Source organism: Marmota flaviventris, chromosome 18 (assembly GCF_047511675.1).
Source record: "Marmota flaviventris isolate mMarFla1 chromosome 18, mMarFla1.hap1, whole genome shotgun sequence".
NCBI classification, from domain to species: Eukaryota; Metazoa; Chordata; class Mammalia; order Rodentia; family Sciuridae; genus Marmota; species Marmota flaviventris.
Window position 1 is genome coordinate 2,710,781 of NC_092515.1, and position 21,294 is coordinate 2,732,074.

At 56.2% G+C, this 21,294-nt stretch overlaps 1 protein-coding gene and 1 long non-coding RNA gene across 2 annotated transcripts in view; one reads left to right on the forward strand and one right to left on the reverse strand.

Moving 5' to 3' along the window:
* The first annotated feature begins 536 nt into the window (after positions 1-536).
* LOC139702734 (uncharacterized) lies at positions 537-3,253 on the forward strand. The gene is made up of 3 exons (XR_011705322.1): positions 537-998; positions 1,606-1,807; positions 2,162-3,253. It is a non-coding gene; the product is annotated as an uncharacterized lncRNA (long non-coding RNA).
* A 5,587-nt stretch (positions 3,254-8,840) lies between these two features.
* The window catches only part of LOC114082078 (leukocyte immunoglobulin-like receptor subfamily A member 6), a 39,077-nt gene continuing 26,623 nt past the window's right edge, over positions 8,841-21,294 (reverse strand). Inside the window, 12 exon segments of the mRNA XM_071604719.1 lie at positions 8,841-9,364; positions 10,401-10,447; positions 10,614-10,721; positions 11,300-11,350; positions 11,617-11,667; positions 11,965-12,267; positions 12,535-12,756; positions 12,759-12,827; positions 12,979-13,281; positions 13,410-13,694; positions 13,847-13,882; positions 14,054-14,134. Of these exon segments, the coding sequence (XP_071460820.1) occupies positions 9,218-9,364; positions 10,401-10,447; positions 10,614-10,721; positions 11,300-11,350; positions 11,617-11,667; positions 11,965-12,267; positions 12,535-12,756; positions 12,759-12,827; positions 12,979-13,281; positions 13,410-13,694; positions 13,847-13,882; positions 14,054-14,134 (1,703 nt within the window). The 3' untranslated portion in view covers positions 8,841-9,217.

The following is a 21,294-nucleotide window of genomic DNA, read 5'->3' on the forward strand; positions in this document are numbered from 1 at the left end:
CCTCGGTGGGGCTGTGGGGCGGTTCTGGGCAGGGTTCTAGGACCAGGACCCTGTCAGACAGGGCAGGGTGCGGGTCAGCTCAGGAGGTTGCAGGTGAGGCAGGGACTCCACTGGGAAGGTCCCAGGCCCTGTCCCTGGCCTGCTAGGAGGACCCGGAGATTTCTAGTCCCCTCAGCTTTAAGCTTCTCAGAGGCTTCCTGGAATCTAAGGTGGTCACGGTTACTCAGAGGGACCTTCCCACAATGCACAGCTACAGGGGCCCTGGGAGGACGGACCCCCGGGAGGTGGGCAGGGCATGGGCAGTGTCCTTCCTCCTAATTTGAAACTCGCAGCGTCTGGGTCAGGCCTTCAGTGCTCACAGGAAGGAAGGTAGGACTTGAAGCCCCCAGGTGTAGGGTGGGCTGTCCACTCCCCTGCAGTCAGGCAGAGCCCAGGACTGAGCCACAGCTCAGCCCACTCACCACTTCCTGTAAACCTCGAGGACAGCCCCCTGGTGACCTGAGAGGGCTGTTTACCTTGTGGGAACAAATTGAAGCCCGTCCTTGCTCCTGCGGGTTCCTCTCAGCACCAGCGGCCTGCAGGGGCCCCGCTCCACTCTGGGGTCCAGGGAGGAGAAGTGCAGGGCCTCTCCTTGGCCTCCTACAGAACAGGGTCCTCCAGGAAGCACTGGGGAGGGCGCCTGGAGAGTGTGGGCGTCCTGGGCACAGCCAGGCTCGCAGCGTGAGGTCCCTCTGCCGACCAGTGCTCAGCGTTAGCCACTCGCCTCAGATCTGGACACTGGAATGACCACAGTGCTCCTAGGCCCAGGAGGACAGAGCACCTGGGGGTCCCACTGGAGGGGCCCTGAGGTGGCAGCACCTGCCCTGTCAGCTGGGGTGGGAACCCTGTCAGTCACCAGGCAGGTGTGTCTGGGGACTTCCTGTGGGTGGGCTCCTCTGATGGCCCCTGAAGGCCAGAGTTCATGGAGACCCCACCACTGTCTCAAAGGTCAGATCAAGGCAAGTCAGACCCATGGGTATCAGGAGGCGGTAACGACCCATGGGTATCAGGAGGCGGTAACTCCCCTTTGGGGCGTGTGGCATAGACACTGGGCTCAACAGACTCCCCAACATGGGTGTGAGCAACAGGTGCTGGTCAGCAGGATGTCCCCAGGAGAGGGACAGCAGGGGCAGAGCCCAGAGCTGAGCAGCCCTGGCTGTGTGCAGTGTTTCCTGGGATGTTGGGAGCAGAGCTGTTCAGGGGGGAGGAGAAGGAACACAGGGCCCAGGAGGGTCTGCGACACCAGCTCCCAGTGCTTACCGCGTGTGAGGGGAAGTGGCTTCCCCAGGGGACGTGGGCTGAGACGCCTGGGCACGGGAGGACACAGTGTCGGGGCTCACTTGCCGCTCAGCCTGGGGAGGTTCCGTGCAGCACCTAAGCCACGTGTCCACGGCCAGGCCTGTGGTGAGGGTGACCAGATGGCTCCCAGCCTTGTTCGGATGTTGGTGACTGAGGTGGCAAGTCATCTGGAAAGTCACTTGTTGGGCACCTGAGGCGTGTCCACGTTGGGCAGCGAGGCAGAAGTTGTCCCTGGGCACTGAGCCTCGTCCTACCTTCTCTGGGCAGGTCCTGAACTCCAGGTGGAGAAGCTTGAGATGAGCAGGCCCAGCAGGAGGCCAGTGCATTGCCAGGGAGGGGGCGGCTTCCAGGAAGGACCCTCCCAGCAGCCTCAGCACCACCTGGGCAGCAGGAAGGTGCTCCTCCTCCAGGTGCAGAACTAAGGGCTCCTGGAACCTCACGCGGTGCAGACCAAGAAAGTGAACAGCACGTAAGAAATCCCGTGTAGCTGGGCGCGGTGGTGCACCCCGTGATCCCCACAGCTCAGCGGGCAGAGGAGGAGGACCAGAGCCAGCCTTAGCCACTTGGCAGCCACTTAGCCACTCAGCTAGACCCCGACTCTCAATAAAACACTAAAAAGGGCTGGGGATGGGGCTCAGTGGTGAAGCCCCCTGGGTTCAATCCCAGGACTAAAAAGAAAGAGAGAAATCACTTGTGAAGGATGCCCCAGGTGGACAGGCTAGTGGCAGAGGGTGATCAGTCCCTAGGGAAGGGGACGTGCAGGCAGAGAGGACGGCCTGCAAATAACAACAGAGAAGAATTAAATCTGAAACTCTTTTGGCAGGAAAACCTGTGGACTGGAGAGGGAGCTGGTCTCGTGAACTCAGAGGCGGTGGAAAGTGGATCATTGAAACCAGCAACAATTTCTCAGGCTCCAGCGTCCACGGCTCAGCAGGAACGGAATCGCTGGCCTTGGAATGGTCTATCCATGCTGCAGAGACAGACAGGGGACCCGTAAAGGACGTGGCCAGCTCTCCCGCAGCTTAACAGCCATGTGAGCCGGAACCTGTGTGAGAGACCAGGCACAGGGAGCTCTTTATCACTGCTGCCCCTGGAGAGCGCACGGAGACACCTGACTGGCCTCGGGGTGGTCCACACTCCCACACAGCAAGGTGACCAGCTCCTCACCCCAGCAAGGGCCGGGGGTGGGCAGCTGTCAGGTGAGACCTGGGTGCAGCACAGGCCCCTCCAAGGCCCCGCTCGGCCCTCACAGAGCCCCCTGTGGACACTGCAAGCCCACTGTGGCCATGCAGCACCCACACAGACATTCATCACGTCTCTCCACCTTTCCTGGGTCAATGCAACTTGTCCTGGGCACCAGGCCCCAGGCACATGAACATGGAGTCAGTACTCACACAGGATCGTGTAGAAGTAAAGTAAGTCCTCTACTCCTTACCTGTGTGCTCTTCATCAACAATTCCCGTTTAGCAGAGGCTGGGTGACCTGGGCCTGCCCCACATCCACCGTGTCCTGGGGGTCATTTTCACCTTTCCATCACGTTCCCCGTGCACCTGGAGCCCGCCCCTGTGCTCCTGGGTTCAGCTCTGGTCACTCTGTCCGTCTTGACCTTAGTGGGCTTCAGTCCTTTCATCTCTTTCCCCCACCTGGGGCTGACCTCAGGCCCTGCACAAGGACTTGGGTATGCGAGTGCTCTACCCCGAGCCACGTCCCAGCCCTGGTGACTTTTCTCTAAGGTTCCCAGGGTGGCCTCAAACCTGGGATCCTCCTGCCTCAGCCTCTAGGGTCACTGGGATCAGACGGGTGTACCACCAGGCTTGAGTCAGCTGTTTAATATCTTTCAAAATTCACTACTTTCTGTTGATCCATCTGTCCTTTAACTTGCATAAAATGACTAAAATATATTATCTTAAATGACGATATTGCTGAGATTTGATGCTGATTTGCCGTGTCTTTTATGGTATTTCTTAGTTAACTGAAGACACACATGATGTTGGGGTTCATCTCGACACAGTCATGCAGGCATGGGAGATGATTTGCTCCAGTTGAGGCCCCAGCCCTCCCCTTCCCCCTCCTTCCTCTGCCTGTTCCCCTCCACAACCCTCCTGCCTTCCTTCTGTTTATTTGTAGTGTTTTTAGTTAGTGCTTTATGGATAGGCACAGTGTGGGATGCACGGTGGGATGTTCAGCTGTGAACCTGGGAAATTTGATCCCTTTCACCCACAGTTCTTCCTTTCCCACTCCCTCTCCTCCCTCTCCCCTGGTTTCCCGTCAGTTTTCATGGGATCCCCCACCCCTTCTTCTTCTTCTTCTTTTCTCATATTTGGGGTCCAGTTTCTGCATAGAGAGGAAACACTGCCCCTTGGGGTGCAGGAGCCCAGCCCTGGGCAGTGCCAGCCTAAGCTGGCCTCCTGGGAGCAGGGGCAGGGCAGGAGCAGGCTCCTGGGCTTCAAGGTGGTGGGGAGTGAAAGCAGGTCCTCTCTGCTGTGGAGGGGACAGTGCTGGGGACGTGCCACTGCAAAGGGGGGAGATTGGATAGAGGGGATGCTGGCCTTTGCCCCTGTCACAATGAGAAGAGGCACCAGCAGTTTGCAACCTTGGGCAGTGGGATCCAGACCACAGGACAATTAGCTGTCTGTCTCCTGATAGCAGGGACAGTGCCCCAGGATCTGCCTCGGGGACACTTCTGCCCAGGGAACCCCACCACAGGACCTGTGCTTGTGGACAGCTTAGATCAGGCTCTGGGCCTCTCTGCAAAGGGGCAGGTGTGGTGACCCGGGCAGTCAGTCCAGCCCAGAGACCAGCCTCCTGAGCTCCTGGACACAACAGAGACAACCAGCAGACACGGCACCGCCCCAGGGCACCAGCCCCATTCCCAGGGCTGACACGTGAGGACCCGCTGGGGAAGGTCCACAGCAACCAGGGCCATGGCTCCTGAGCCCCAGCACCTCTGGGCGCATTCAAAGCCTCCAAGTGATGGACATCTTGTAAAGGCCCGAATCCCAGGAGACCCAACCAAGGGTCAATGAGAATTTTCTTCACCTTGGCATGGTTCACTACAAACAGCTCTAAAGTCAGCATTGAGGGATTCCCTATAAGAGATCCATATTCAGCTCACCATATCACATGTATTTGAAGTAGGTACGCATGAATTGATACATAAAATGGATATTTGCAAACTGGTATCAGAATCTGATAGATGAAATGGAAGAAAAAATAAATGATCGTTCAATGACAATGAAATATTGCAACACTCTAAATTCCATATGTGACATATAGTTTCAATAGGAGTATTTCTGTGCTCCAGGCACAGTGACATGTGCTTAGAGTCCCAGCCACACTGGAGGCTGAGGAAGGAGGACAGCCTCAGCCCAGGAATCCCAGGGCAGCCTGGCCAACATAACAAAGGCCCCACTTAAACAATATCGTCTCATAAAAGCGTTGGACAGGATTCAGCCTCCACTCCTGAAGCCACAAGAAGGTTCAGAGAAGAACTTCATAATGGGACATCGTTTGTCATATCACTACATCAGATCGTTGGTTCGAGGTCTTTGGGGATTACATCTGAACCATTAGGAGGGTCCTCCCTATTTCTGTGAGAAATGCCTTTGGGATTCTGATAGCTAGGGCCGCGAGTGTGCAGAGACTCTGGGCGTTTCAACAGTCCATGAACAAGGGCTGTCTTTCCGTCTAGCTGCTCCTCCCTCTGTTGCTCTCACCAAGTTGTGCAGTGCACAGTATGCACACCTCCCACCTTCTGGACCACGTCGGTCCCTGCTGGGTCTCGTCAAGGTGATCCGAGGTGGAGGGCTCCCTTGAGATGGTTCTGGGCGGTTCATTGTTAGGGTTTAGAGACCCTTGTCCTTGACAGTAGCTCCCCTCATGGGTAGGAGGGGACTCTCATTGTGGTTTGATGTGAATTTTGGTAAAACTCAGGGTTGTTGAGCATCTTTCCTTTGGGTTTAGTAGGCATTTGTGTATTTTCTTTGGCAAAAGGACATTTTTAAGTCGTTTGCTGCCTCTTTTTAGGGGGAGGTTACTGGGGATCGAACCCAGGGGCACTTAACCTCTGAGCCACATCCTCAGGCTTTTTATTTTTATTTTTTTTGAGACAGAGTCTCACCAAGTTGCTTAGGGCCTTGCTAAGTTTCTGAGGCTGGCCTTGAAGTTGTGATCCTCCTGCCTCAGCCTCCTGAGCTGCTGGGATTACAGACATGCTCCAGTGCACCTGGCCTGTTCCTTTGCCATGTTTGCATTGGGATTCTCTTTGTTTCTTTTCTTTTTTAGTTTGAGTTTTGTGAGTTATCCATGTATTCGGGGGATTGATTCCTCATTGGTTGTATGATTTGCAAATATTTTCTCCAGTTCTGTGGGAGTCTTCCTTACTCTAGTGGTACTCTTTGTTTGTGGGGAGGGTACTGGGGATTGAACCCAGGGGTGCTCTACCACTGAGCTACGACCTCAGGCCCCTTTCTAAATTGAGAGGCAGGACCTCCCAAATGTGCTCAACTGGCCTCCAACTGTGATCCTCCAGCCTCAGCTCTCCAAGGAGCTGGGATCACAGGGGTGTGCCACTGTGCCCAGTGACAATGTTGTCTGCTCTGCACAAAATCTGAAAGTTTTCATGAAACTCAATTTGTCCATTTCTTTCCTGCTGTTGCCTGGGCCTGCAGGGATTTCCACAGGCCACTGTCCAGCCCAGAGCTGTGGCTTTGCTGTCTGTGAGTCTGGAGGTTGGTCGCACATTCAGGACCCACAGCACTTCTCACCCTCCCTCCCGTGTCAGAGATGGTCCAGGCCCCAGTGGACCCTCAAGTGCAGGCAAAGCACGGCCTCCAGGAAAGGCTGAGAGCCATGCTGTCCCTGGCCGGTCCACCCACTCACTACACAACTGCCATGCAAATGTCACCAATGACATGAACTGAGGATCCCTGTCCTGCACACGCCATGGAATGAAAAGTAGTAGCTTTTGTGAGTGTTCACAGCACTGTCCTGGGTAGATCTCTCCATGACCTTCTCATCACTCTTCTTTAACGTGTGTGTGTGTGTGTGTGTGTGTGTGTGTGTGACAGCAGGTGCTCAGCTATGGTATGAACTTCATGGAGATAAGCTTGTTTCTATTTTCATAAATAAACAACTAACAAAAATTACTCTAACACATTGGCTTATGAATATTTTAATTCCATATTGTTTGTGGCGAGATGAACGTGAAACACGTCCATCCCTAGGATTCTACTGACCAGTCCTTGACCACCACAGAGTCTCCTGGGTATTGGAATTGCAAAGGGCTAACCAAGACCCAGGAGGAAACATCTGGTCACTCAGATTCCTATGACATTGTCTGATGGGTCAGAAGAATCATTTGTTCCTCTGTCTCCCCCTACCTCTCTCTCTCCCTCTCTCTCCCTCCTTCTCTCTCCCTCTCCCCCTCCCACTCTCTCCCTCTCTCTTCCCTCTCCCTCTTTCTTTCTCCCTCTCTCCGTCTCCCCCTCCCTCTCCCTCCCTCTCTCCCTCCCTCTCTCTGTTTTTAAGGTGGCTGTTTAAGTCACCTTTTGCATCACTGTGACAAAGACCTGACAAGAACAATTAGAGGAGGAGAAGACTATTTGGCTCACAGTGTCCGAGGCCTCAGTTCCCAGTGGCCAACCCACTGCTCTGGGCCCCAGAGGAGGAGGGCATCATGGCAGAAGGGCAGAAGAGTCAAACAGACTTAGAACATTCTTTTATATCTGCTGTTTGAAAATGATTCCTGCTAAGTGTGAATGTGGTACATCAAGAGAAATAAGCCTGGGAGGTTAGGACACAGGGGTGTATGGCCTTGTGTTCTAAGGACTCCAACTGTGAGGTTTTCTTGTAGGGTCCCTACATTTATTTGTTAATAAATGAAAAATTAAGTTTGGGTGATTTTAGGCACTTAATTCATGGACCTAGTAAGTAAAAATGTAGTGTCAGAAAGACCAGTAGGAAATTTAGAGATCCTCATTGTTATACAAAATTACATATAAGAGGAAGTGAGGGGAAAGGGGAAAAAAACAAGGGGGAGAAATGAAGTACAGTAGATGGGGTAGAGAGAGAAGATGGGAGGGGAGGGGAGGGGAGGGGGGATAGTAGAGGATAGGAAAGGCAGCAGAATACCACAGACACTAGTATGGCAGTATGTAAAAACGTGGATGTGTAACCGATGTGATTCTGCAATGTGTATTTGGGGTAAAAATGGGAGTTCATAACCCACTGGAATCAGATGTATGAAATATGATATGTGAAGAGCTTTGTCATGTTTTGAACAACTAATAATAAAAATTTAAAAAAAAAAGAAAAGTTAGAGAATAAAGGGAACCGTCACTAAGTCAAGAGAAGGTAAAGAAGAAGGGGAAGAGGAATAATAATTATAGCACACAGTAGTGGCAGGGAGGAGGAGGAGGGGAGGGGGGAGAGGAAGGGAAGGGAAGGGGGAGGGGGAGGGGAGTTAAGGGGAGGAGGAGGACAGGGGGAGGAGGGAAGGAGGAGGGACAGAGAATAAGGGGAAGGAGGCAATGGAGGAGGGAGGGGAGGAAGGAGGAGGAGAGGGAGCAGGAAGAGGAGAGAAGGAGGGAAGGAGGGGAAGAGGAAAAGAGGAGGAGAAGGAAGGAGGAGGGCCCTAGAGACAGGGAGGAGGTGGAGGAGGAGGAGGGGAGGAGGTGGAGAAGGCGGAGGAGGGAGAGTTGGAAAAGTAGGAGGGAGGTAAGGGGAGGGGAGGGAACCAGGAGAAGAAGTGAAAGAGGAGGAAATGGAGGAGGGGAAGGGAGGTTAGAAGGAGGAGGGGAAGGAAGGAGGAGAGACCTAAAAAAAGGATGAGGAGGAGGAGGAGGAGGAGGAGGAGGAGGAGGAGGAGGAGGGTATGAAGGAGGAAGTGGAGAACAGGAAGAAGGAGCAAAATAGAGGAAGAGGAGGAGGAGGAAGGACAGAGAGGGAGAGGAGGAGAAGGTGAAGACTGAGAGGAAAAGAGGAAGAAGAGGAGGAGGAGAAAGGGGAAGAGGAGAAGAGGAGGAGGAGGAGGAGGAGGAGGAGGAGGAGGAGGAGGAGGAGGAGGAGGAGGAGGAGGAGGAGGAGGAGGAGGAGGAGGAGGAGGACAGGGCAGTGGGAGCACCTGGAGGGGGGTTCTCTGAGGACCCTGAGGACAAGGAGGTGTGAGCTGGGGACTCCCCCTCCCCTCCCTGGGAGCTGGGTGAGTGAGGACCCCCTGCCGTCTGTCTTTCCCCTCCATGTCTCCATGCCCCTGGGTGTCGGTGCCCCTCGCCCACCCCCTGCCCCTCCCTGTCCCTCCCTGTCCCTCCCTCTGTTCCTCTGTCTCTAGGTCCCCAGGCTCTGCTCCCACTGGGCTCCTGGGTGGCTCCAGGTCTGCTGCTCCCTTTCCACAGACCCTTTCCTGAGGTGGGCAGGGGACCCCTGCAGGCTGCCACTCAGCCCAGGTCATGCTGCTGCACAGAGGGGTCCCAGCCGGATGTGAAAATCAGCAGGAAGGCAGGTGACATGGGACTCCCCAGGGTCACCCCAGCAAATTTTGAACTTTATTGTAAATTTCCTTTGATCAAAGTCACTTCATTTCTGTGTGTCATCAGCGGGATGCACTTTCCCATCACACACTTGCTCACTTGCCTTGTGACTCCTCCCCTTGCCTGTTGGTGACTAGGAGAATAAAATGGCCAAACGTGGCACGTGGTTGGGGACCAGTTATTGTCACTGGGAATCAGGTGACTTCCAGCAGGTCGCAGATGCTGCTGGCCATGCACGTCAGGCCCCAGGCTGGTCCTGACACCCAGCTGCATGTCCATGGGCTGTCTAGTGCCTGCTGGGGTCCCCGTGTCCCTGTCCTTGCAGCGTGGGATCTGAGTGGTGTCCTGGGCTAGTGGAAGGCCAGGGTGGCGTAGTCACTGCGCAGAGCAGGAGATTTCCCTTCTTGGGAGGAAGGAGCAGTGGCTGTCCCCTCTCTGAGCTTGAGGTCCTTCAGCTGGGCATAGGTCACAACTTGGGAGGATTCAGATGCAGCCACCTGGAGTGAGGACAGAGTGGTGACAGGTGAGACTGGAGCCTGGGAGCCTGGGGCCTGGAGGGGACAGGACCCACATGACACCCTGCAGGCTGTCCTCTCCCTCTGATGTGTCCTTCATGACCAGGAATGGCCCTGACTCAGGGGATGAAGGGACACTCCACGATGGCCCTGATTCTGGGCACAGGTGACTGCCCAGGGGTCTTCATCTGCAGGGCTTTGGGGAGGGGACAGAAGCAGGCAGCTCCTGAGTCCACTCTGGCTGTGCCCCTCACCTCCCACAGGGAGCTGGAGGGACCTGCAGCCAGCAGTCAGCTCTCCACGCCCAGCAGAACTTCCAGGGGCTTCTCAGGCTCTGCCAGAGCAGAGGCACCTGCAGGACCGAGCCCTGCCCACCTCTGTCCTGCCACCTGTCACACCTGCTCCTCATGCATCACCTGCAGCCACCTGGACTTGTGCCTGCTGGACAGGTCAGCCTGTGCCCACGGGCCTCACACTGCTGCTCCCTTGGCAGGACCCTCTTCCTGAGATGCTCTCAGGCCTGTCCCTGTGGTGAGGGCTCTGTCCAGGGTCCTCCCCAGGGAACCCTCCTTGACTGTCCAGTTACCCCTCCTGCTCCTGCCCATGGCCCTCCGCCCACCTGGCTCTGTCCTGGGTTCACAGCCGACGCCCTGCCTGGTCTCCCCACGCCTGTCTGCCTCTGCCCCGTCTGTCTGTCCTGGGGCTGTCCTGTGTCTGAGCACCAGGCTGTGTTTGCTGCTGCTGTCCCCAGCCCCCAGTAGAGCCTTGCCAACAGCAAACCCCCAGGAGTCGGCCATCTGTATGGCTGGGAGGGGGCCAGTGCAGGGCAGGGCTGTGGCCAGGTCCACCTCCTACTCAGGAGCAGGGGCAGCGAGCTCAGCAGGGGAGGAGGCAGAGGAGAGAGGCCAGCGCCCAGGCCTCAGGGCAGGAGGCCGACCAGAGCCCTCAGCACTATCAGGTGGGAGGAGAGAGGAGGGCAGCGGGCAGAGAGAGGAGGGCGGGGGAGAGGGCGGGTCACCTGGTGGCCTGGGGTGGCCTCTGGGGAGGTGACAGCAGTGCTGAGCCCTGTGTGACGAGAAGAAGGCAGACCTGTGAGGCCACCACGGGCTCTTGCTGGGTCTCCTGGGTGGTCCTGCTGCTCAGGGTGACAACCAGGGTTCCCATCTGTGTGCCCTGAGCACAACTGGCTAATTCCCCTGGGACGCCACCACGTCTCCCCCTCCCCACTCACCTGCCTTCCTGCATTGTCCCCGACACTGGTGTCGCAGGAGGAGGAAGAGGAGCAGCAGGAGGAGGGGAACCGAGACCCCCACCAGAATCTTCAGACTCCTTCCCAGTCCTGGGCACGGGTGTGGACGAGGAGCCACGCTGCTTACCTGAGCACCTACTGTGTGCCAGCCTGCTGGTCTTTCCACCTGCCACCTCCAGCCCTGTCACTCAGGCATCATGGCACTGCCACCCACTCCCCATGCACAGATGAGGAAACTGAGGCTCAGAGGGGGGTCCCCTGCCCAGTCACCCAGCAGGAAGCAGCAGAGCGGGGCCTGAACTGGGGGAGTCTGACTCCCAGTCTCCTTCTCTCCACCAGAGCTCAGCCCTGAGCTGGAGGGAAAGAGCCTGACACCCCGATGGCCCTGAGCCCCTCCCCTGCTCAGTGTCACTGTCACTGCACACAGGGGACAGAGCCCTGCAGATTCAGGTCCTGGAGGCTTCCCTGGAGGCCCCTCTCCCAGCAGGGCACAGCCAAGGTCAGCCCTGAGAGGCACTTGAAGGTCAGGGCCAGGCCTCTCCTCTGCCCTGGGAGAAACTGAGGCCCAGAGGGGAGGGGCTGGTCCCCGTCAGCATCTCCAGAGGGGGCTGCTCCCCCTCAGCTCAGCCCTGCCCTGCACCCACCTCCCACCAGAGCCCCTCACTCACCACTCTGGGGTCCTGGGTCCGTGGGGGTGAGGGGCTGGTCCTCAGGGCCTCCTGGGGTGGGTGGGAGGTGAGGGCTGGGCTGCCTGCCCCCCACTTCAGCTGGCTGCTCCTCCCCAGGCTGGGCCCAGAGTCACCTCTGCCTGGACCTCACCCTCAGCCTCCCAGCCCTGAGCCCCGGGGCCTGAGATCCCTGACCATTCTCTGCAGTGCCCTGGACACAGCTTAGCTGAGTTTGTAACTGGACTTTGTAGCTCAGAGTGATTCTTGGTTGCCCAAGAATGCAGGACACTGTCTGCACAGAGGCCCCTGAGACTCACCAGCTGTTGACCTGGGTCCTGAGGGTGGGGGGCTGGGTAACCCAGAGGGTCCTGGGAATGGGGAGAACAGGAGGGTGAGGGGTGCAGGCTGCCCCTGGGGACTGTCTCTGCCCATCCTCCTACACCTGCCTGGCCTCCCCAGGACCCTCCTGTGTCCACCTGCACCTTCCTGATTCCAGTGGTGGGTGGGTGCACAGGCTGGAGGACCCCGGTGGCCCCTCTCTGAGGGGTGAGTCCGGCTGGCTGACCCTCCCTAGGTCCCCTCACTCCCATCCCACCCAGAGCTGTCCTGGGCAGGGCCCTGAGGGAATCCTTGAGCTCACAGAGGATGGGGTCAGGGTCACTCACCTGAGACCACCAGGACCAGGGGGGCACTGGGCCATGACAGCAGGTAGGGGGATGAGCTGTGAGAGCCATAGCACCTGTAGGTCCCCCCGAGGGCTGAGGTCACAGCTCTCATGGAGAATTCTGCCTGGTACCATGGGGCTCGGTACTCTGCTCTCAGATGCAGGGGGGGATCAGCTGCCCCCTCCTTGCACAGGAGGAAAGTGTCCATCTTGATATGTGATTGACACAACAGGGTGATGTTCTCCCCTGAGGACACTGTGGGCTCCTGCTGCACTGAGAGGGAGGGTGTGACAGGGAGCTGTCCTAGAGAGAGGAAGGAGGGTGAGGGTGGCCCCAGCTTGTTCTGAGCTGAGACCTCCCCAGGGCCTCTCTCTGAGGACCCTGTGCTCTCTGTCTGTTTCATTGTCTCTGATTCTTCCTGTCCCTGTGTCCCCCTGTCTCTGTCCTCTCTGCCCCTCCCTGTCTCTCTCCCTCCTGGGACCCCACATCACCCTGGCCATCACCTCCTGGGGCTCCCCAACAGGGCTGTGCAGAGTCTGGGTCCCTTATTGCACCCTCTGGGATCCTCACCTGTGACCACAATGTTAAGGGGGTCACTGGGGGCTGACCACTCAGAGGAGAGGCTGTGTCCACCATAGCTCATGTACTGACCCCCGAAGGAGCTACTCACAGGGCCCAGCAGGAAGTCACCCTGAGAGAGCCTAGCCTGGGTGCTGGGCAGGGCGCTGTGGGGGTCCTGTGTGCCCTCCTTGGACAGAGCAAATCAGTCATAGCCAATGTCAGTGTGACACTTAGGGCCAGGTTCTCTCCAGGGGAGAGGACAGGGACCTGCTGGGTCAGAAGGGAGGACTTCCTAGTCACCCCTGGAGGAAGAGGATTCTGGTCTGAGGGCTGGATCCTGCCAACCCCCTGCCTCCCCCGTCCTGCCTGCAGGTCACCCTCTTACACCCTGAGTCTCTGCCCACAAGGTCACAGCCTCACCAAATATTGGAGTTAAGGATGGGAATTCCTTACCTGAGACCAGGAGTTCCAGGGGGTCACTGGGTTCTGACCACACCTGGGGTTTGCTCCTGAAATAGCCGTAACATGTGAATGTCCACCTGTGGGTGGGGTTAACAGGCCCCACTGGGAACTGGGCCTGGAACTGCCCACTGGGTTTTTGCTGTGAGTCCAGGGTCCAGGTGAGGTGGTGTTCTCCTTCCTTCTTCAAAATAAAGCTGTCAAATTCCTTCCATGAGCCACACTGGAGGGTCACCTTCCCTCCTGAGGTCACCACAGGCCTGGGCAGGGCTGACAGGCTGGGTTTGCTGTGGAATCCTAGGAGAGAAGGAGGCAGGTGTTCATGGCTCCCTCCTCACCCATTAATGAGCTGTGTGAGGGACACCTGGGGGCAGACCCCCTTTCCTGAGGCAGAGCAGGGGCTGGACCCCTGAGTGTCCACTTACCTGTCACCACCAGCTCTAAGCGTTCACTGTTCTGTGAGGAGCCAGCAGGGCTCTGATAGTAGCATCGATACCCTCCTGCATCCTGCGCAGTCATGGTGGGGATGGGGAACATGGCCCTGTTCCCTGGACCCTGTAAGGGGCTTCTGCATGTGGGGCTCCAGGTTCTTTGCATAATGAGACAGTACTCTTGGGCGTCCAGTGATCCCTGACACCAGAGGGTCACTGACCTTCCACGGGGAATGACAGGGCCTGGTTCTGCCCACAGAATGGGCTTAGGGAGGGTCCCTGCAAGAAAACCAGAGGCTGGGTCCTGGCCTGTCCCTACCCCAGGTCCCACTGCCCTACCTTGTCACCACCCTCGGCCCAGGCTGCTCTCTTCTCTCCTGAGACCCCAGAGCTGAGCCTGGCAGGACGTGGGAGGCTAGCAGGGCACTCACCTGAAGACCCCCGGGGACTCTGTTGCAGACTCAGCCCTGGAAGAGAGGTCCCCGTGAGGAGCTGGCATCTGGGTGTGGGCCTAATATGTCCCTGTGGTGCCAGCAGCCATTTGGTGCCATATGGACTTAAAACCTGTGGGTTGCCCGAGAACTGGCACCTGGGACCCTCCCCACCCAGCCTGTGTCCCTCCCTCCACCAACACTGACCGAGGCACAGGAGGACAGGCAGGGTGGACCTCATGCCGCCTGCTCTGAAGACTCCAGCGTCCAGAGAGGAGAGTGCAGGCCCTGCAGGTCAGACAGCACAGAAGTGGTAAGCTGGGGCTGCTGCTGCTCCCTGGTCCCCAGAGCTGAGCACCCACCGGATGGGGACGGCCCCTCCCTGTCCTGTCTCTGGTTTCCTCAAGGCAGGGCTCAGGGAATTCGGCCCCTTGGAGACATTTCAGCACAGATCTGAGGTCCCCTGACCCTGAGGCCCTCATGACTGACCTGAATGCTGCCCAGCCAGGCCAGGCCCCAGGCCCCACCAGAGTCGGCCCCACACAGGCTGACTCCAACCCAGGATTATGTCCTCAGAGGATCCAGGAAGGGAATGTGGGGGTCACTCCTAAACCAGGAGAAACATGCCCAGCTACTGAGAAGGTGGGTGCCAGGCTCCAGAGGTCCAGCAAGGTGGAGGCCTGCACCCTGCCCTCTGGGAGATGGATCAGCTGATGGGCTTCAGGGCTGATTTCCCAGTGCAGCCCACCATGGCGCAGCCTGTGCAGGAGCAAACCCCTCCCTCAGCAGCTCTGGTCTATTTAAGTTGATGGTCTCTGGTGTTTTGTTGCAGTAGCGCAGAGCTGACTGACACAGCAGCTGAAAGGAGCGAGCCCTCCTCCCTGCACCAGGTCCCCGTGCTGCACGTGAAATGCTCTGTTCTGGGGTGTGGGGGAAGAGCCGTCCCATCTGCTCTGGGGTCCATGCTCCAGCCTGTCCCACCCTCAACAGAGCGGCCTGGCTGAGAGCTGAGGTGGGCGTCACCACCCCTGAGCCTGGCTGTCCTTGTAGGAAAATGCTCTTCAGCCTAAACTGGATGCTCCACACTGTGCCAGGTCGGGGGGACCCTCCTGTGGGGCCTCGGGAGCTCTACCTGGCTCATCACTTCCTGTGTGTCCTGCCTGCAGGGTCCGCACAGCAGGGAGGGGACGGCTGAGGGTGAGACTGCACAGGGGAAGGAGGCCACAGGACTAGGGTGGCAGCTGAGGTGAGGGCTGCAGATGTCACCTCCTGTCCTTCACGGGGTCCTCCCTGGCCTCTGGGTCTTCAAGGCAGATGTGTGGGGTGAAGGGGGAGCCAGGCCCTTAGCATGTTCTCCTGGTCCTCCATCAAGACCAGAATGGGGCAGGGGTGTGCCTGAGGTTGCTCAGCCCTCCCCCCCCAGATCCTGACAACTTACCCACCATCCCCCAGGCCAACCTCCACCTCCCCATTGTCCCCTCTAATCCATGCCCCATCCTGCCACATAGACCATCTCCTTTTGCAGGTCAGCAACCCTGGGCCTGAGGAGCAGTAGGGTGGGCAGCCAGTTAAGAGAAGTCCAGGGGTCCTGGTGTCCACCATGGTCCTCAACACCCCACAGGTCAGCCTGGGGAAGTGGACCTTACCTCTGCACCATTCACCCCATCAGCTCTCATGACCCCGTCCTGGCCCCTTTGGACCTGCGTTTGATGGAACACCAGTGACAGCACAGAGGACAGTGCCAGGGAGACCAGCTGCCCCATGTCCACTGAGGGAGTCAGCTTGGTGGCCATCCTGGAGGCCTGCTGCGTCTGTCACAGCACACCCCTGAGCACCTGTGCTGGTGGCTGTGTGAGGGGACCACAGTGGCCTGCAGCGTGTGCTGGCTCCTGAGTCCCCAGCCCTCCCCCCCAGCCACTCTCTCTATTCCAAGAGGCACCCCCAGGTCCAGGAGCAGTGAGCACCTCTGTGCCATCAGGGAGCCAGGAAGGGACGAGGACGTCCAGCCCAGGTCCACCCACACTCCAAGTGCTGTTTGCTGCTGCCCTGGGAAGAGGCGGAGATTCTGGCCAGAGCAGGAAGGTCGTCCACCTCCTGGGGCTGAGCACTGTTTCCCCTGCTGCCCCTCAGCCCCCACAGGTGCACCTCCTGAGAGCCAAAGAGTAGGTGGCCAGAGGTTGGGGACAGGTCCAGTGTGGGCTGCTATGATCTCAGCCTGCTCTGAAGCATCCTCCCTGCAGGAGTGGCCAGGGTGGGGCAGGGGAGGATCAGGGGCAGCAGGAGTGGGCTCAGGTGGACACATGCTGAGCAGGGGCTGCTCCTGGACCCTGCTGTTATGGGAGGACATCTGAATCTGTGAGCCCTCCTTAGCTCAGGGGCAGGAGGAGGCGTCTCAGCCTCACGTCCTGGTCCAGGAGTGGATTCTCCCTGAGTTCAGTGACTAGGACACCAGCCCCAGGTCTAGAGTCCAGTCTGTCTCTGACCCTTCCATGTTCAAGGACTCTGTCTCCCCAGCTCCCTGCCAGCTCCACTGCTGTGGCTCTGGTGGGGTGCCCTGTGGACACTGCGTGGACATGGAATGGGCTGGACCTCTCCCACCTGGGACCCTGAGCTCCAGGGGTCTCTGTGTGAGGATCTCTGCGAGGGTGAGTCCTGGTGAGGAACCACTCACTGCAGGTGCCCGAGGGCCAGGTCACAGGCTCATGGGAGCTGTTGGGAAAGGTCCCCTCCGGAGCTCAGGAGGAGGCCCCACCTCCTTGCAGTAGCTCCCCCAGGACACCCTGAGGCTGGCGTGGACGGTGCAGGGTCAGAGCCTGTGAATTCTGATAGAAGACCAGGAACCAGCAAAAGCCCTAGAGTGACATCCCCCAGATCAAGCAAATCAAGACAAAATTGAAGCCCATTTAAAATTCTTCTTCATCAGAAAGTGCTCAAGGTCTGCAGGTCACTTGCTGCTGGCCAGTCCCTCTGACTGCACCAGGGGCATCCTGAGCTCAGCACCCTGTCAGGTGGAGACCCTCAGACAGTGCCTGGTCCCCAGGGGGTCTCTGTGTCCAGCACTGGAGCTTCCCTGCTCACCAGGTGACCAGCCCACCCTGGAGACCCCAGAACATGAACACCTCAGACTTTTGCAGATCTGGCTGAGGCCAAGGAGGTGTCCAGGCAGGTCTCAGAGGAGAGTGGGAGCATCAGTGTCCAGTGTCCTTTCCCTTTGCTACCAGAGGACCCAGTGCAGAGGATCCCAGGTCACCTGCATTGTCCCCACACCTCCTACCTGGGAGAAACCCTCTTGTTTTGCCAAAACCACAATCTGAGACTGGGAGGATCCTCATGTGTCCCTACATCAGGTGGCTTAGATGGAGCACTTGTGGGACAACCACACAGAGGTGACCTTGTGGACTCTGCCCTCCCAGGACTCTGCCTGTCCCTAGTGTTGGCCGTGGCAGGTCACCGTGGGCTCCTCAGGGCATGACCTCAGCTTCCCAGGGCTCCCTCCTCCAGCCTGGGCTCTGGAGGCCCAATGTCTTCAGGGGGGACTTTCCACCATGTCCTCTGCTGCCTCCCCTTCCAGGGCACAGCAGGGACAGGAGGTGGGTGAACTGGGGCCACATTGGGGCCAGGATGCAGGAGCTGAGCAATGAGCAGGATGTGGTCACAGGACCTTCACACCCTGCAGGGTTGCTGCCTCCTCCCCACAGCAAGGTGACCAGCTCCTCTCCCCAGCAAGGGCCGGGGGTGGGCAGCTGCAGATGAGACCTGGGTGCAACCCCAGCCCTGCAAGGCCCCGCTCCACCTCCTGCTGCCTGCCCCTGTGTGCACACTGCAGGCTCCACGTGGCCACTTACGTCCAAGGAGACATTTCAATATGTCTCAGCACCTCTCTTGGTCTGTGGGATCAATGGATTCCCTGCCACAGCCAAGGTGACGAGGGTGCTCTTATGGAGCATGAACGGGTCCCTGGGTGCTCTGTGCTCCTGCTCCTGTCGTGTCCCACAAGGTGTCCAGGTCAGCAGAGGTGGGGGTCCTTGACCTGCTTTGCATCCTGGGCGTTCACTGTCACAGGTCCTTCCCTTTCCCATAATCTGGGAGCACGTCCCTGTTCAAGTGACTCTGCCTTCTTGACCTTCATGTCCTCTCATTCCTTTGATATCTTTTCTTTGTTTGTTCTGATTTCTTTGTGGCCCTGAAGGTGGACCCAGGCCCTAGGGGTGCTCTGCAGGCCTGTCCCATGAGCTAAGTCCTGTCCAGTCCTGTTTAGTTTTTATGTTGAGTCATGAGGTTCCTCAGTTCCCCAGGTGGCCTTCAACTTGCCATCCTCCTGCCTTGGCCTCCAGAGTCACCGGAGTTAACGTCCTGGGCCCCTGTGCTGGGCTGGTCTCTGTAATACCTTTTAAGGATTCAGTGTTTCCATCCATCTCCTCTGTCTCCTACTATAATTGAAACGAGTAAAACATCCTCCTCTAGCTGATGACATTATTGCGTTCTTCTTGCTGACTTGCTGTGTCGACTTTGAGAGATTCAGTTAGATAACCGCTCAGAGACCAGGGTGCACATTTGTCTCCCTCAGCTCTGGATGATCTGTCTTTCTACCCCAGGTGCTTCATGGTGCTGTGTTACCTGTGTCTTTCATGAATGCCGTGGAAGTTCAACTCTGCTCAGTGCTGAGGGCTCCCTAAGCCTGGAGGGATGAGCCCTCTGCAGAAGGCCATGGGCGCAGGCATGGTCCTGGGTGGGGCCCTTGTGACAGGGGTGGAGGGCACTTCACCTCCCACCAAACCTGCTGCTCCTGGTGCCCAGTGGCCGACTCCTCCCACAGTCCATTATCTCACAGGAGGACGTGGACAGCACAGAGAGGGAGACGCTCCCCCTTCAAAGCCCCGTGGGACCTAGTGAGGCTTTGGGCTCCTGAGGTCCCAGCTACTCAGAGGCTCAGGAGCCCAGGGTTGTCTTGATCCAGGAGTCCAGTGTGGGCAGCACAAGAGTCCTGCCTCAACAACAAGCAAACCCTCAGCAGACACAGTGTGAAGAGCAGAGACCAGCTGCTGTCCCACTGGGTGGGGCTGGGTGACGGCTCCCCGTGTCGAGGTCCTGGTGTCCACCCCCGCCCTGACAAAGACACGCCTCGAGTACCAAGTGGAACCTGAAGGCTGTGTGAGCTTCAGAATCAGAATGAGACAGGAAATAATAAGTTCTGAACAAAAAAATAATGAAATAGAGAAATAAACAAATTCACAGTATCTATGAAACAAAGGGTCAGCCTTCATAAAGATAAACGGGATTGACCAACCCTTTGCCAGACTGACCAATATAACCAGAGGGCAAACCCAAAGGTGGACGAGGACACATCAGCACAAACACAGCTGAAATCCAGAGGATCCTTCAGGATTATTTTGAAAACTTATATTCTAATAAATTGGAGGAAATAGAACATACAGACATATTCCTAGGCACATTGAACCTACCAAATAGGAACCGAGTATTATAGAAAACCTAAAAAGGCCAATATCATGTGAAGGAGTAACAAAAAACCTTCACAGAAGGAGAAGCCCAGGACCAGATGGATTCTCCGCTCCCAGACCTTTAAAGAAAAACCAATGCAAAGTTCCTCCAATTGTTCTGTAAAATAGAGAAGGGGGCAGCGCTACCAAACTTACTCTATGACGCCAATGTTACCCGGATCACAAAACCAGACAAAGACACACGAAGAAAATAAAACTGTAGACCAATTTCCACGATGAACATAGATGCAAAATTTGTAATAAATAATAGCAAACCATATTCAAAACCCTAACAAAGACTGCATACGACGATCAAGTTAGACTCCACCCAGGATGCGAGCTGGCTCAATACCCACCAATCAGTCAGCATAGCTCATCACATAAGTAAAACCAAAGACAAAAATCACATGATCACCTCAATAGATGCAGAAAACCCTGGGGACAGAATCCAGCACCCATTCACTGGCTCAGTGGTTTAATGATGGCTAGCATGTGTAGGCCCCAGGTTGACTCTCCAGCACTGCAAATAACAAACAACCAACCAAAACCAAACAAAACCCTGATGAAACTAGGGACAGAAGGAACTCACCTTAGCATCATGAAATCCCTATGTGAGAAATCCAAAGCCCACGTCATACTGAGCATTGCCTCCAGAATCAGAAACGTGACAAGGATCTCCATTCTCACCACTCCTATCCAGGATCGTTCTTTGCCGCAGTCTGGCTGGGCACAAAATCACGAGCCACTCAAGCAGGAACAAAGTTTATTTTTTGAAACTGCCGCCAATGTCCGGTACCGCCCGGGAAGATTTTTTCCACCCACGCGGCCTCCTCCCGGACCCGCAGAGAGCGCTCCTCCCCCGGAACTCCCTCCTACTGTACTTCCCCAACCAATGGGAACTCTCCAGGAGTCCCGTAGCAGGCCTAGGTGAACAGCAGGAGTCCAATATCCATATGAATGCAAATCTTAACATAATCATATCATCTCAATGGCTAGCTGGTGTCACCTTTAGACCAAAAATGCCATGCATCGTATACTTGGCTCTTAGCAGTTCTTGAGAGTGTAGCCAGAGCAATCAGGCAAGAAAAGGAAATTCTAGGGATACAAATAGGACAAGAATAAGTTCAAATATCTTTGATGACTGATGCTTAAAGGAACCAAAAACTTCACCAGAAAACTTCTAGATCTGGTAAACATAATGTGACAAGGAATTTGCCAGCTTCTCTTCCAATAAGGAATTAATAACAAGGATATATAAAGAACTAAAAAGCATAACACCTAAAAAACTAACAACCTACTCAATAAATGGCCAAATGACCTAAAGAGGCATTTCTCAAAACAAGAAATGTGAGTGGCCAACAATCATAGGAAAAAAGGTTCCACAACTCTAACAATCAGGGAGATACAGGCCAAAATCACACTGATCATCAAGAATACAAATAACAATGAATAGAGGCAAGACTATGGGGAGAAAGGACACGCATACCTTGTTGGTGGGACTGCAAAATAGCACAACTACTTTGGAGAACACTATGGAGATTCCTCAAAAGACTAGGAATAGAGCCACATATGACCAAGTGACCCCACTTCTTGGTGTTTATCCAATAGAACTTAAATCAGCATAGTGTAGTGATTCAGCCACATCAATGTTTATAGATAAATTATGGAACCAGCCCAGGTGCCTGTCAAGAGATACATGAACAAAAAAAAAAAAAAGATTGATACACAGTGGAGTTCTACTCAGTCATAAAGAAGAATGATATTACAGCATTTCCTGGAAATGCTAAAGATAAAAAAGGAATAAAAAAGAGATCTCACAAAAATAGAGGGAGATCAGTAAAGCAGAGTTGGGGACCAAGGATCAGGAAGGAGGGAGGGCAACAGGGAGGACCTGGGGAGGGAAGTGGACCGGGTCATGCTGTGTGCAGTGTGAACAGACCTGGGTGCATA